Here is a 14,228-nt window from a genome sequence, read left to right as displayed (position 1 = left end):
AAGAAGGAAGCAACAGAACAGCAATAGAAAAGCGAAAGATCTCATCATCCTCCAACCCCAAACTGTTCATTTGCTTAGTTCTTGTGGAAAGTTCATTGAATAAAACTGGAGTGTGTTATGTCCAGGATATTAACCCTGTGTTTGTCAGCTATGGTAGTTGCTACGAAAGGTTTTGGGAAAATCCGCTGGGCAAGAAAGGCGGCCAGCAGCTCCGTTAAGAAGTGGCTAGCTCCCTCTCAGAGTGGGACCTCCTTGGCTGTTTGTACCCACAGCCCCGGCGGAAGGAGGGTCTAACGGACAAGGGGCCGGCGCGCGGGGCCGGCGCTGCGCTGCGCTGCGCTGCGCTGCGCTGCGCTCGGGTGCGCGGCGCGGCACTGCGCCGCCGGGGCCCACGTGGGCGGCGGCGCGCCCCAGCGCGGCTCCGGGGGTTACTGTCGCTTTAAGGGCGGCGGGCCGCCGCCGTCCCGTGGTGCATTGCGGCAGGCGCGCGGAGGGAGCGTGGCGGCTGCCCGCGCGCTTGCTGCCGCCGCCGCCGCCTCGGTTCGAAGTTGGCGCCGGGCGCGATGCGGCGCTGAGGGGGCCGCGGCCGCCGCCGGTGCAGAGGCGCCGCGCCACCCTCGCCGCCGCTGTCGGGCCGCGCTGCCGTCTCCCGGCCCCGCTCTCCAGGCGTTCCCGCCGCCGCCGCCATCATGTCTGCAGGCTTCTCCTTCGGAGCGGGGACGCTGGGCTCCGCTGCGGCCGCCGCCGCCGGGGCGGGAGGAGGCGGCGGCGGCGGCGGTTTCTCCTTCGGAGCCGCCACGCCGAGGTAACGCGCCCTTCCGCCCTCTCCCTGGCCGGGCTCCGCGGCCGCGGCGGGGCAGGCCCGGGCAGCACGTGGGGGCGGGGGGGGCCTGCGGGCGCTCTCCGCGCTGCTCTCCGCAGGTCCCCGCTGGCGCCGAGGGGCCGGCWGTGCGAGCAGGAGCCCGTGTCGCCGTGTCCGCACCGGCGCGCCGGGCGGGGGTGCTTCCCGCCTGATCTGTCTCGAGCTCTGCAAGAGCAGCCCTAGGGACCCGTCCGTTCAGCAGGGGAAGGCGTCCTYTCTGACTTTGTATTATCTTGGTTTTGTAGGATCGGAGAGACTCTTTGCAGTTGTCTTTAACATTTTAAATCCAGAACGTGAATCATGCTAACCTAGATTTAAGCAGTTAATTTGAGCTCATGTGGCATGTAGCTTACTGATGTAAGAATCTTGAATGTTTAATGTTCAAATATAAACTTCCAGGGTTTGTTCGTTGTTTTTTAAGTTAGTGCATCTATATCCTTTCTGACACAGATAACCTTGTATTTGATGCACAGTGTTCTGGATTGAAAGAGGGGCTGTGGTGCAGTGCTATGATCTGCCTGTGTCATGTAGCAGGCTCTCTGCTAATGAGATCATTAATATTTGGGTTTCTCAGAATAATAGGTAAGGTTTGTTTTTTTGTTTTGTACACAACTGCCCTAGCAAAGAATATTATTTTCTAATATATTCCTTCASTGAAGATTAGGGCCCTTGCAGTAGAGCTTTCTATTTGAACTCTYCTCAAATCTGATCAAGCAAAACTGATTACTTAATACCAACTAAATGGCTGTGGTGAGCTATTCAAGCAAACACGGCCTGAAGCAGATATATTCAAAATGCTTATCTGACAGAATTGGCAAGAGTTAGCACTGTGAGGGGAAGGGAATGCAACACCTGGATCCAAAACAGTATCTTTCAAGTCAAATACTGTTTTTTGAAAGTTCCCGTGTGATGGKACAATTTTACTATCTGTTCTCATACTTTTAATTATGTTATCAAGACATATTTATGCGTATATTTGTTAACTTTGCTTCAATTCTTTTGTACCTTTTTTCCACAATGAAGCTTTTTTTATGGAGTTCTTAAGTTTTTGCTTCATGCTCATTTAATGCAGGTTTTTTATGATTAAAATGAACCAGTTTAACATTTGTTTATTCAGAAACCTTTTAAATAGACTGCAAAATAAAGGAAATCCTTTATCTTGTTAAGTTGCACTTGGTGCAAGCCTTRCCTATTGGAATTAAATATTTTTATTTTTAATAGTTTTCTGTTGTTATCCTAGCTGGCTTTAATTCTGAAAGCAAAGTACTAGTTAATATACATATCAAACAGTATTTTTATTCAAATACTTTTATAAGCAGGATGAATCTTCAGGGCTGTCAGTCAAGGAGTATCGCAGAGGGAGAGGCCTTTTTACTGTTGCTGACTTATGAAAGAATCCTGATTGTTCTGGTGGGATGAGTTGTTGGTGAACATAAAGACTGTAAGGAGAAACTAGTCCTCTTCTTGGCAGGGCCAAGGCAAATATTGCCATGTGTTTGTAGACAGTGTGCTTTATGATTTAGAGTAAGCAAGAGTATCGTTTATCCGTACAGCTCAAAGCCTGTATGGTATGCTGGGCTGATTCCTACACTGCATCAGTAGCAAGTGACTTTAGTGACCTGAGCTCCTCTTCTATCCCTTTATGAAGAGTAACTCAGCCACCKGTCTTGTGCTTTGTAATGCTGGTCAGAATACTGCCACTGTTGTACTACTACTTTTTTTTCTTTAATAAACTTCATTTTATTTTTTGATTGCTGTCATGTATACTGAACTGCATGTTTTCTACCTTAGCTTTAATTTGATGGAATTTTGAAACATGAAAGGCTTCACTAGAAAARTTATCTTACTCTGTACTGGAAGAGATGAGAAACATCAGCTCTCAGCTAGTGAAACATGTTTTGTCTCAGTTTGTCGCAGTTGAGAAGCAGCTAATTAATGCTAATGTGGTTTAGTTTGTTGAAATTTTGAGCGTAACAAAGCTAAAGGGTATCCTGATTTCTGTATGGTTGGAAAATTGTGCTACTAAGGCACCGCCAACTCTTGCTGAACTTAGCTAGTGAGTTTTATAGATGTTTCCAAAACTTCTAATGTTAAGCCTATAATAACTTAATTCCCCCCCTTCTTTTTAAGAGATTAGCCTTTGTTTAATTCCTTATGCCTTCATACAAAGGATAGAGATGAGGTGGGAGAAAAAAGAGAACATTGTCCAATGTGGTAACTGTTTTCTTTAAGACAATATGACTATTGTTAGCAAATGAAACATTAAAAAAAAATCTGAATACAACTGGTGGCTTGCAAAAAGTCTAAATTACGTTTCACCTCAGTGTKGTAGCCTATGGATGAAGCCTAAATTCTAGAAAACTTGTCAGTTTCTAAAAAGGTTTGCAARTGGAAGCAGGAAGCTATTGCAGATTTCATCTGATCTTTTGTCAACTTAAGATCTGAAAACTTCAAAGTTTTTAGACTCATTTGGCTGTTAGTAATGGTGAATTTCATTGGAGACAATCGTGACTACTGTGTTCCCTGAATATTTTGTACAATAACTTTATGCATTCTCCACTAYGTATAAAGCTTGTCTGGTGTTTGCATTAGTACTTCTAGAATGTGTAGTTTTCAAMATAAAGCAAATATGTTTAGTTTTCCTTGTGATTGCTAGAATCTGTTTCCCTCCTTTCTCCTTCCCCTTTGTCTGTGAAAATAGCTCTAGAAGTCCGTTTCCRTAATTGAATGGAACAGTATATTGTCAAGAAAAAGGTATATGAATTGTAGGTATGGGTTCTCTGTGGTTTGTACCTGTGGGGAAGAATAACACTTGATTAGAAAATGAATTCCAGAATCTATTGTTTGATTAAAATGGGGTAAAGTTGCTGTGGTATGAGCAAGTGCATCTATGCGCGCTTATCACTTTAGAATGAAATAAAGTAATCTTGATGAGGTTTCTGGCTAACAGTGTCTGTTTGGACCTGCAGCCTGCTTTGAAAAGATGTTGCTGCTCCCAGCTATGCAGGGTTGTCTATTGCTGTATCCTTTGTGGTGGCTCTGTCCCCTCCCACTCCCCCATTTCCGTAGTTCAGGGAAAATAATTTAGCATGATTAATAAGCTGAACTAACAGAGAGAGGTGCAAGTTTTCTGTTGGTCTAGCAAAATGAATCAGTTCAGCAAGGAGTCAAACAAATGCTGGAGTAAATACGGGGCAGTCAGTGGGAGCCAGGTAGTTATGGAAGGAGATAGGAAGATGAATTCTTCCACACATGCTTCTTGCAGGTATATGGAGGGGGGGGATGATAGTGAGCTTTGATTCAGTCTGTCTCAGCCAGCTGCATTTTATCTGTTTCGGGAGATGAATGAAAACATGGAAAAGAAATTGACACAAGGGTTTTGGAATTTTTCTTTTAAAAATAATTGTTTAATTTGTAATAGCTCAACAGGAGGACTTAATTTTGGAACTCTGGGATCTTCTACTGCTACAGCAACTACATCAGCTCCTTCGGTGGGCTTTGGGAGTGGACTTTTTGGATCAAAATCAACCACTGGCTTTACACTGGGAGGTACCAGTACAGGTAGGAAAAGAGATTTAGTTTTATTTTTATACTAAATCRGAAACTTAAATGAACGGGGAAGAAAAACAGTATGTACACAAGACCAGGCTTGTCGTAATGTGCTTGCGGGGGGAGGTTACAGTAATTTGGTAGTTTGTTTAGTAACCCTTTTTACAAAAGGGTTTAAAAGCTCAGTAAACAACAACATGCAGTACCAGTGCTGCAAAAACACAAATGCAGTTACCAGAAAACACTTATCTGGGTCTGTGTATAAATTGTGGCTCACCTTGAATCCCGTAGTTCAGTAAAAGCTTAACTGTTCATCTAGGGTGCTCAAAATTATGATTTAAGATTGAGCAGCTCTTTGATTTTAAGATGTCCTTAAAATCACTAAGAGAATGTTAGTATTTGTAGTGTGATGTTTGTGATTCTACAGTTGTTAAAGTTTTTGTTAAAGGATTCTTTTTTACATAAAAACAATCMAGGTGAACAAATTCATGAATGTTTTCTTAGACCTTTACTTCGGTCTGTGTATGTGAGGATTCTYGTAGGAGTCTTCAAAAAATCAAATKGTGAAARAATTAAACTTGTCTGACTTGYATTTTTTTTCAGCTATCATACACACTTCAACTTAGTGAATTTTATTTTGTCTCCAGTATTGTTAGGTTTAGCCATCTAAGAAGATATTACTCTCTATCTTAATGTGTTACTCCTGTTGCAGTAATCTCTTTTGCATTACTGAATGAGTGTTTTAATCTTCTAATCAAATGTTTTTTTTTAATTTGAAATTGCATAGCACTGTATTGAAAATCTATTTGAATTAGCATGGGGCAGAAAAACTAAGCTAAGATGCTGAATTCAGAAGGAATTTGGACTCTGACCCTCTTCATAAGTATGTAATATAGCACCTTTACAGTGTAATGATAYATATACTGTATACAGCTGAAAATTCTTGATACAGTCATTAGTCTCCGTATTCTTGTTTACCTTCCTTTCTTTTAAATTTCTAACAGTTTACTGAAAGTTAACAGCTTTGTTAATATCAGTTTCACTGTTGACTGATTTCTATYAAAAAAAAATTTTTTTTGAAGTCAGTTTTTTGTTCTACTGAARCTTACAAATACTGGTTCTTCTGTTAAAGCTTCTTTTATTTTCAACATACTGCACARGATCTTAGCTTGTATAGTAGTCTACCTATTAACTCATTGCATTATTTCAATGTTTTGTATCATGATTTTCACTATCGTGAAAACCACTCTGGTCTTAACTAGTCTGTRTGTGCTTTGTTTTTAAAGCAGGAACAGCAACAACAATTGCTACAGGATTAACACTAGGTAAGGACCTATTTTGGATRTTAATGAGCTACACATTGAGTTACACAGACCCTAATGAGTTACACGAGCAAAAAAAAATAGACTGATGGCACTTGTAATGTGGAAAGTTAGTGATAGTGTGTGAGATTTCTTTTCATTGTTAACTGYAGCCTCTTACTAGAAAGAGAGAAAAGCATAATGATGTTTCTCAGTGCCTTTATGCTGAACTGAAGTTAACAAGCCTGAAGTTAAGTCTGCAAAGCAGAGTGGAGCTCTGCAGTTCTGGGTATGGCATTCCTTGTTGCTGAAGYATTATTCCATTTCTGTACAGGACTGTTTGGTATTTTCTCCTTGTAGAAGAATAAGGAGGRTTGAATTGAGAGGAGACCTGGGGAATGTATTCCTTTTTGTTTCTTTGACACATCTTCTTAATGACACTTTTTCAGCTGTTGTTAGAAATACAGCAATATGGTTGTTTGTTAACAGCAGCAGTTAAGGTCTGAAGAGAAATTGAGCTTTACGATACCACAAGTGTTAGGCAGGAGGAGGACTACAAAACAGATTGCTATCCAGGTAGTTTGGAAGCCATTCTGTAGATAAGTARGGAAAAATAGTCTGTTCTGGTTAGTCCCTTCTCCCTCCTGTATTTTATTTGCTTCTATTACACAGCACTATGTGATGTGTAGTCATATATGATGATCTCTACTAYGCAGATCAACAGTCATTCTCTTCAGTAGCYARATAAAATGATATCATCCAATACATGCACTGAGCAGTTAACTGAGAATGCGAAGTTTCTTATGGTAGTTGTTGTGGTTTATATATGTATATGCATTCTTGTGCTTTATTTGGAAGTGTGGATTGTACAACATAAAATGTGTTCTTACACTGAAATGCCAGTCTAGAGTTACAGGCCCTTAGATTACTAGGAATATTGGAAGAGCATGCCTTTACAATTAATGTAAATGTTTGAAGTTAATCTGAAGGTTCTAGTTTCCCTGAGGATGTTGGGGATGTCTTACTTCCTCCAAGTGACTCTTAAGCACCTGAATGTAGCAGTGTGCAATGGTAATAGTTCAGAAGACAAGCTGAATTGAGTRTTAATTCTCAAACCAGATATGCTAAGAGTGATATTTATTTGTTGCTTTTAGGCACTCCTGCTACTACATCAGCAGCTACCACAGGCTTTAGTTTAGGCTTCAACAAGCCTGCAGGTTCAGCTACACCATTTGCTTTACCTATTACTTCTACCTCAGCAGGCGGCCTCTCGTTATCATCTGCTCTTACATCAACTCCTGCAGCAGGTAGGAAGACTTTCTTTTAACTGTAAAATGGTGCTATGCTTTATTTTTTTTATTCTTGATACTTTAAGAAGGTTCATTGGACATTAATTCTAAATTTAGAAACCCTAACACAAATAGATCTATGTTTGTATAGAGGGCARTAAATCGTGTGATATATTCCACCTGAATATAAGGAAGAACCTCTTCACTGTGAGAATGACAGAGCCCTGGAACAGGTTGCCCGGAGGTTGTGGAGCCTCCTCTGGAGGTATTCAAAACCTGCCTGGATGGAAGGGTGACCTCCAGAGGTGCCATCTAACCTCAGCCACTACGTGATTCTATGATAAGAATGTTCTGTCCCTTTTTCTCTCTGTGGTCTTTCTCTAATCTATTTCTCCCTATCCTGCCAAAAGTTGGAATGGCTAATTCCAGCAGGAGAGTCAAACTGCACCATTTGCCTTGTGTCAAGTATTTGTTTAACATGAACCATTCAATATTTAAAAAAGAAAAGTTGGTAGTACCTCTTAGATCCATTATGCCATAGAGTAAATCCTGTGCTGGGTAGTTCTAGGGTCTCTAGYATTCTAGAGGACTCAAATTTTGATATAGCTTCAGGTAAATTTAGGCTAATCAAGGCTGAAATATGATGGAATAAAATCTTATGTAACTGAACAGTCTGGTGATTTTTGTGTGGAAAATGTGCAGGAAAAAAGTAATGATTGAGGTTATTTTCCAGTTATGATAAAGATGCTATTCACARATCTCATCAGTTGTTTCAGATTACCTGTAGAAGACTGTCTGCTATGAAACTGCTTTCTCTTCTCTGCAGGTACTACTGGTTTTACACTAAATTTGGGTGGTACAGCTGCTCCAACCACAACTGCCTCCACAGGCCTTTCCTTAGGGGGAGCATTAGCTGGTTTAGGAGGTTCACTTTTCCAGAATACAAGCACAGCAGCAACAGGTGAAGGGTTTTCTTTTTCCTGCTTATTTCTCAAAAATTTATTGAAATGTAAGGTGTGCTTCTATAAAATTTTATTGTATAATTGAGTTTATATAAAAATCTGAACACTTGCCTATGAAGGTGTAATTTAAGTGTTGCTGTTGAGAACAGGGTTAACTTCAGTTTTTATTGTTTATTGATAGTATTGGTTTCTTTCTCAGACTGACTTACGTTTTACAAGTTTTTAATGAAAACACAGGGAAATCTCCGTTATTGCCTCCTTGCATTTACTATCAAATAACTTTCTCGAGTCGATTATGGCAATGTTATACAAGTATCTGCTTTAACTAAGATGTGTTTGGTCTTTGGAGGTTGGAAGCTCCTTATTTTATGTTTTGGTCTGAATAGAATCACTAACCATCAGTATTGTCATTTCAGGTGTTAAATGTTTGTTTCCCTTGTGTAGTAGTGCTGGTAACACACTGCTCTTAAGCTCTCAGTGGAACAGAAAGACACTTTTTAAGATACTGCTGATCAGTTAGCTCTGCAGTTTAGCTATCTAGTTATGTGAAAGATTGTATAAAACAATTGTGTATAGTTGTATGAAACTTAGTATCTATTTTTTCTCATTATTTTGCAGGTGCATTTAATCCAAATGTAGTAAATAGGCACTGCAATTGCAAGCAAGATAATCTATGCTTTTAGTTTAAAATGCTGATGATTACAATGTATTAAATACTGAAATTCTTTTTGGGTGTATTGTAGGACTTGGGCAGAACGCTTTGAGTTTGACTCTGGGGACGACTGCAGCTCCTTCAACTACTGTTAATGAAGGTCTTGGTGGCATTGATTTTAGTAGCTCTTCAGACAAAAAGAGTAAGTTCCTTTTTAAAAATGTGTATAACTGATACGGCATTCTAACTTTTACTGGGGAAGCTATTGGACTATTGGAGCACTGTAGCAAAGGCACTACCTAGTTTTGTTACGAATGTGGGATTAAAACCAACAATATTAATATCTTTTTTCCTCTTACAATGCACTTCTATTAATTGAATTCTCAGATACTTTACTTACATAGAAGAATAAGATTTTGGTTGAAAATGCAGTGTTTTTAATATTTATGTATATATGTGTACATACATATATACACACACATGTGTGTGTACTACTTATTAAAGAAGCACAAGCAAGGATCATACTGAAAAGCTGGGGTCTGAAATGCCATGCTACCAAACAGGTATGTGTCAAATAGCCACTAGAGGGGGAAGTAGAGCTGCGCATAAGAATATTGCAAATACAGAAAGTACTTGCTGGGGGAAAAAAAAAAGTACTTAGTTCAAATTGATTTGTGTGGGGGGGAGTGAAAGGTGAAACATGCACAATAAAACTTTCACATTTCTGCTTGTTGCTTCTCAGAGTTGTATTTCTGGTGGAGCACAGTACTTCAGATATATTTTAGCAGGTTGTTAAAACCAATTATTAAAAATTGGTAGCTTTGGAGTTCTTAAATAGGGGAATATTGAGCATTGAGATATAAGCACTTATCCATTTGCTTTTTTTTTTCCCAGAGTAATATCAACTAAAACTCATTTAAAAATAATTATTGTGCATTTCCTCTGGGGAATCAATATTGTTAATCTCTTGATTTCATTTGGGAGGCAAACTTGAGATAAGGTATTCCAATGCTAAAATAGAAGGAAACAAACTCCATGAAGCTGTCCTTCTGGAGTAACATGAGTTGTGGAAATGTAGTTCCTCATATCTGTAGGAGAGATGTATTGGCTGTCCAAACTAGAGTACGTACCTGTTTGGAAGGGGAGCTTTTTTTAGGAGAGATTCCTGAGATGAGGCACTCTGGAAAAAGTTCTGACTCCTAGGTTCTCATATGGTTTCTCATTACTACAATACTGCAATRTCTTGTTGTTACATAGCAAGATTTTCCTAGTATACAAGTATATTAAAGTTAGGTCCAGAGGACTGCAGGTTCAGTCTACTTTGGTCTGGGATATGTCACTATTGTTTTACCCAGCTTTTAGCACAGAATCCCAGATGAGTTAAGTATTGATTTCCCTATATATTACATAGTGGAATTTGGTGCCTAGGACAATGGGTTTATAGTGAGAATAAAAAGCAAAGATTCCTAAGCTAACCAGTGGGAAATGCTGTTTCTGAATTTAYATTCCTCTTCAGGATTTAGGATTTAACTTGGGAATGTTTCTTGTAGCTGATAATGCTGATCTAAGCAGTATGACTTCTATTTCTGTACTATTATTTCRGTTGTGTTAGTACAAATATTTGTACTATTATATGAGGAATGAGGTAAAGGTTTGGGAGTGGGAGGGTTGTTTTGTGGTTGTGGGTTTTTTCTTTCCTTTYCTTCCTGAAGAAAAGGAAGGAGAGATGGCATAAGCTGACACTGCTACCAAAAAAATTGCTTATAAAATTATGGCCCTAGGAATTGTAGGGCAGATGAGGACCAGCATCTTTGTGCTTCCTATTGGTTATAAAAATCTCTCCTTGTAGAGGCAGAAGGCTGCCTAACACTTCCTTAAAACACGACTGCAGTAGAATAAGCTCTYTTCATATATCAGTTTTACTCATGCATTAGCATAGAAAATAAAGCATTTGCCCAGAARGTAGCAGGATCTGGTGCCAAACCTAGCACCTAATGCCTTGTAGGTATTGTTCAGATGAACAGTAAAAAACAAAGTTGAATGGCTAGAAAGAGAAAGCCATAAATTTGTGTTTTGCCTAACTTTAAAGTTATCAAATGAGAAAGGAGCACTTTTTTCCAGTTTGTGTGGTTGATGTGTGATGTGATGTGGAGTGTGTTTTTTTTTCTTCCCTTTTTTTCTCCAAAAGGAATAGGCAGTGGTCATGAGACTCCACTAAAATTTTCTATATGCCCTAATACCGGATGACAGCATCACTCTCCTTTTTCGTTCTTTCTCTGGCAGCACAAGTTTGCATTTAGTTCGATAGACAACTTAAGCCACTCTTAGAAGTGACACTAGCTTGTCTCAGCAGAAACACTGACTTGTGCAGCTTAAACTGCTTGTGGCACTAGCATTGGCTTTATAGAGGTCCAAATGAATTGGGAACATTGGAGAGAGACTGTCTTAGCATACTCTCTAGCCTGGTGGCATTGAGAGAGAAGTGAGAATTTGAATCACGTCTACCAAGACCAGCCCAGATCTTGATCTTCCGGAGAGTGTTTTTCCTGGTAGATGGATATGTGAAAGTTGCAACATGATTACTGACCCTGACTGAAAATAAGCACAAAAATAAGCCATGATTAATATTGTTTCAAACTCCATTCTGTTTATCAAGAAAGACATTTGGGATGTTGGGTGCTAGATCCACAGATGCCTAGTTTGTAGTGTGTAAGTGGTAACTAAACAAGGTTTTACAGAGCTAAAGGTATTACTGCTTATTGGACATAGGCAATAGCAGAACTCGCGGGGAAGTCTCTTTGCCAAACCTTCATTACTCTCGTGTTTAAGAGGAGATAGTGTGTTGTTGCTGAATCGAGACACTTAAGATTTACACCCATAAAAACTCAAGTGATTTGCTTCTTGTTGTTTAACAAAGGACAGATTTCTTACGCAGTTGCAGTTGTTCRTGTATCTGTACTGACTTGTATAGTGACACAAGATGTTTAGCATTAATTTATGTGCCAGATGTTACCATCTTAATTGATAAACTTTTGTTCTTGAAAGGATGCTTACCTGTGAGAGTAAATTAAAACCTTTCTTTCATGGCTGGTATGGTGTCTTCCTCCTATGAAATCATGCAGATAGGAGTCTTTAGTTCCCTAAAGTTCTCATAAAGGTTGTTTTGTTTGGTAGTTCTTCAGAGTTTTATTTCTGACCTACAATTTTTATTTTCTAGATGACAAAACAGGCACRCGACCAGAGTAAGTGTTAAGATTTTTATTTATATTCTCTGGGTTATTAGAAAATAGCTACACTTAATATTTTGTCTTTTCTACACTAGTGAAAAAAACAAATATAAGTAGCATCTGTGATATGAATAATTCACTAATGGTGGTTTGTCATTTTGAACTTAATAGCCATTTTCTCATCTAGTGTACCTACAGCTTATYTGGTTTTTGCTGTAGTTTTGTGTGACCTCTAAAAAATTTTGGGGAAAATACATACAATGCTTATACAAGATTGAAGACTGAAATAGTCTCTATTGATTGTGTGCATTAATCCAAATTATTACTAGTTGTAACTTTTATATAAGTTTGTATCTGTTATATGTAATTGATCACTTGAAAATTTTAATTTTGTTTAGAAATCGTGAAAATGTTTGGCAGTATTAAAGCACTATGTAAACATACGTTGTCTCTTTGTAGAGATAGTAAAGCACTCAAGGATGAAAATCTACCTCCAGTAATCTGTCAAGATGTAGAAAATCTACAGTAAGTAGTCTTTCAGAGTTGCGGGGTTTTTTATTATTATTTATTTATTTTTTATGGTTGAATAGCCAAAGTAGTGTACACTGTTAATGCTCTGTAGCAAAAGAGCCATGGTGCAGGCTGCGTGCAGGATAACTTGCCCTGGCCAAATCCTCTTGACACATTAACCTGCGATCAGAGTAGATGGGTAGTTCTGGTAGCTGAAGCTACTTGTCATAGACTGGTCTTTTTCAGCCTGACCTTTCTATGCATATTTACACAAATGTGTGTACCTAATAAATATGCTCCTAGAAGCTGGTCCAGCTCTGTCTGGGAATATTAAGTCTGATATGCATACATAGTGAGTGTTGGACCTTTCCGTGAGATCCACAGCATGTATAAAATAGAGAACTGCAAAACAGCCTTCCTTTAGGTAGGAAGGAGGCAGATTTTAGACTAGTCAAAGAAGCYGACTATGACTGTATTTGTGAGTTCAAAATGGTAACCACTTTTAGATGTTTAATAAATGAGGATATAAGCTTAGTTTGTCAGGGAAAAAGGTAACATAATTAATTTTGATAATTTGATACTGAAGTTACTGGATTTGTTTCTGACCTATTAGCATTCTAAGAGTTATAATACAATAGTGTACAGTAGTTTTAGAATTCAGTATTTGATTTTTGGAAAGATTGATTTCATCCCTATTTAAGTAATCAAGTTATAAACAATTGGGTATGTCCAGTAACATAATATATATTGTCTATCTGTCTCTTTCCTTTCCTCCCTCCCTTCCCCCCCCCCATTCCTCCCTTCCTCAGGAAATTTGTGAAAGAACAAAAACAAGTCCAGGAAGAAATTAGTAGAATGTCCTCTAAAGCAATGCTTAAAGTACAGGAAGATATTAAAGCTTTGAAACAACTTCTGTCTGTAGTTGCCAGTGGATTACAGAGAAATACCCTTAATATTGACAAGCTGAAAATGGAAACTGCACAGGTATATTTAAATATAAATTGTGTTAACTTGTGTTAACTCAAGTCTGTGTGCATTAATTTATCTAGGATAAATAGTCAGGTGAATAAGTGGAAACTCAACTGTATCTTGACAAAAACAGTTGTCAAGTGAAAAGTGTAATCCTGGGAGACTGACTGAAATCTGGCGTTTTGTTGTCAGATAAGTACAACAGCAGTTAGGTGACCATTGTTCGGAAAAGTACTTTTCTGCAGCAAAGGCAACAGAAGGGAATATGTGCCACTTTAGTTCAGTACCAGTTATATATTCAGCAAAGGCTTGTTTGTAATAACATGCCACAGAGGTGCAAGTACATGTTTCTTTTTGATTTTTAAGAAACAGCAGAATTTCAGGGACTGCAATGTCTTAACAATCACTAGTATATTTTTAGTGCACATGAATCGGAACTCTCCCCATCAATCTGCATCTTACCTGTGTACCAGTTTGAGCTCAGGTTATTAAGGGACTTTCTCAAGATCAGATCCGTACTGCTTCATCTTTTATTTGGCATGTGAAGATGGCTTGCTTTGCAAAGAAATAAGTGTATTTTATTCCAAGATAAAAATTTTCATTTTCGTATACAGTATGGTACTGAAAGGAAATACTCTTTAGTTGTGCCTTGGAAACCATTCTTTCTTTTTTTTAAAGAAAAATATATTGGTGGAATTCTCGTATTTCCATAAATAATGCAGTTGAGAATAATCACAGAATGAGGCATTGAGAAATTCTTAATGGTAGAGATTTTGGAATGTGTTGAACAGAAGTGTATGTACATGAAAAAGATCATGAGGAAGATTCTATTGAAAAAGCACTCTGTGAAATAGTAAATGTTTTTATTAAAGCAAAATTGTTTTGTTTGATATAGTCCCTTTTAGAT

General features: G+C 38.7%; 1 protein-coding gene across 2 annotated transcripts in view; it reads left to right on the top strand.

Annotated features, from left to right (window-relative positions):
• Nucleotides 1–524: 524 nt before the first annotated feature.
• The window catches only part of NUP58 (nucleoporin 58), a 37,417-nt gene continuing 23,713 nt past the window's right edge, over nt 525–14,228 (top strand). Inside the window, exons 1-9 of one of the 2 annotated variants that reach the window (XM_085321775.1) lie at nt 525–805; nt 4,284–4,423; nt 5,701–5,736; nt 6,867–7,019; nt 7,828–7,962; nt 8,707–8,817; nt 11,833–11,857; nt 12,302–12,367; nt 13,162–13,336. In XM_085321775.1, the coding sequence (XP_085177901.1) occupies nt 690–805; nt 4,284–4,423; nt 5,701–5,736; nt 6,867–7,019; nt 7,828–7,962; nt 8,707–8,817; nt 11,833–11,857; nt 12,302–12,367; nt 13,162–13,336 (957 nt within the window). In that variant the 5' untranslated portion in view covers nt 525–689. Of the gene's footprint in view, nt 806–4,283; nt 4,424–5,697; nt 5,737–6,866; nt 7,020–7,827; nt 7,963–8,706; nt 8,818–11,832; nt 11,858–12,301; nt 12,368–13,161; nt 13,337–14,228 lie in introns of both variants that reach the window. The other variant, XM_085321774.1, reaches the window with a different exon arrangement.

The sequence above is a fragment of the Rhea americana genome, unplaced genomic scaffold (genome assembly GCF_003343005.1).
Source record: "Rhea americana isolate MKP2758 unplaced genomic scaffold, rheAme1 scaffold_71, whole genome shotgun sequence".
Classification (NCBI taxonomy): Eukaryota; Metazoa; Chordata; class Aves; order Rheiformes; family Rheidae; genus Rhea; species Rhea americana.
Note: the sequence above shows the minus strand (reverse complement) of the source record. Positions and strands in the feature narration are given on the sequence as shown.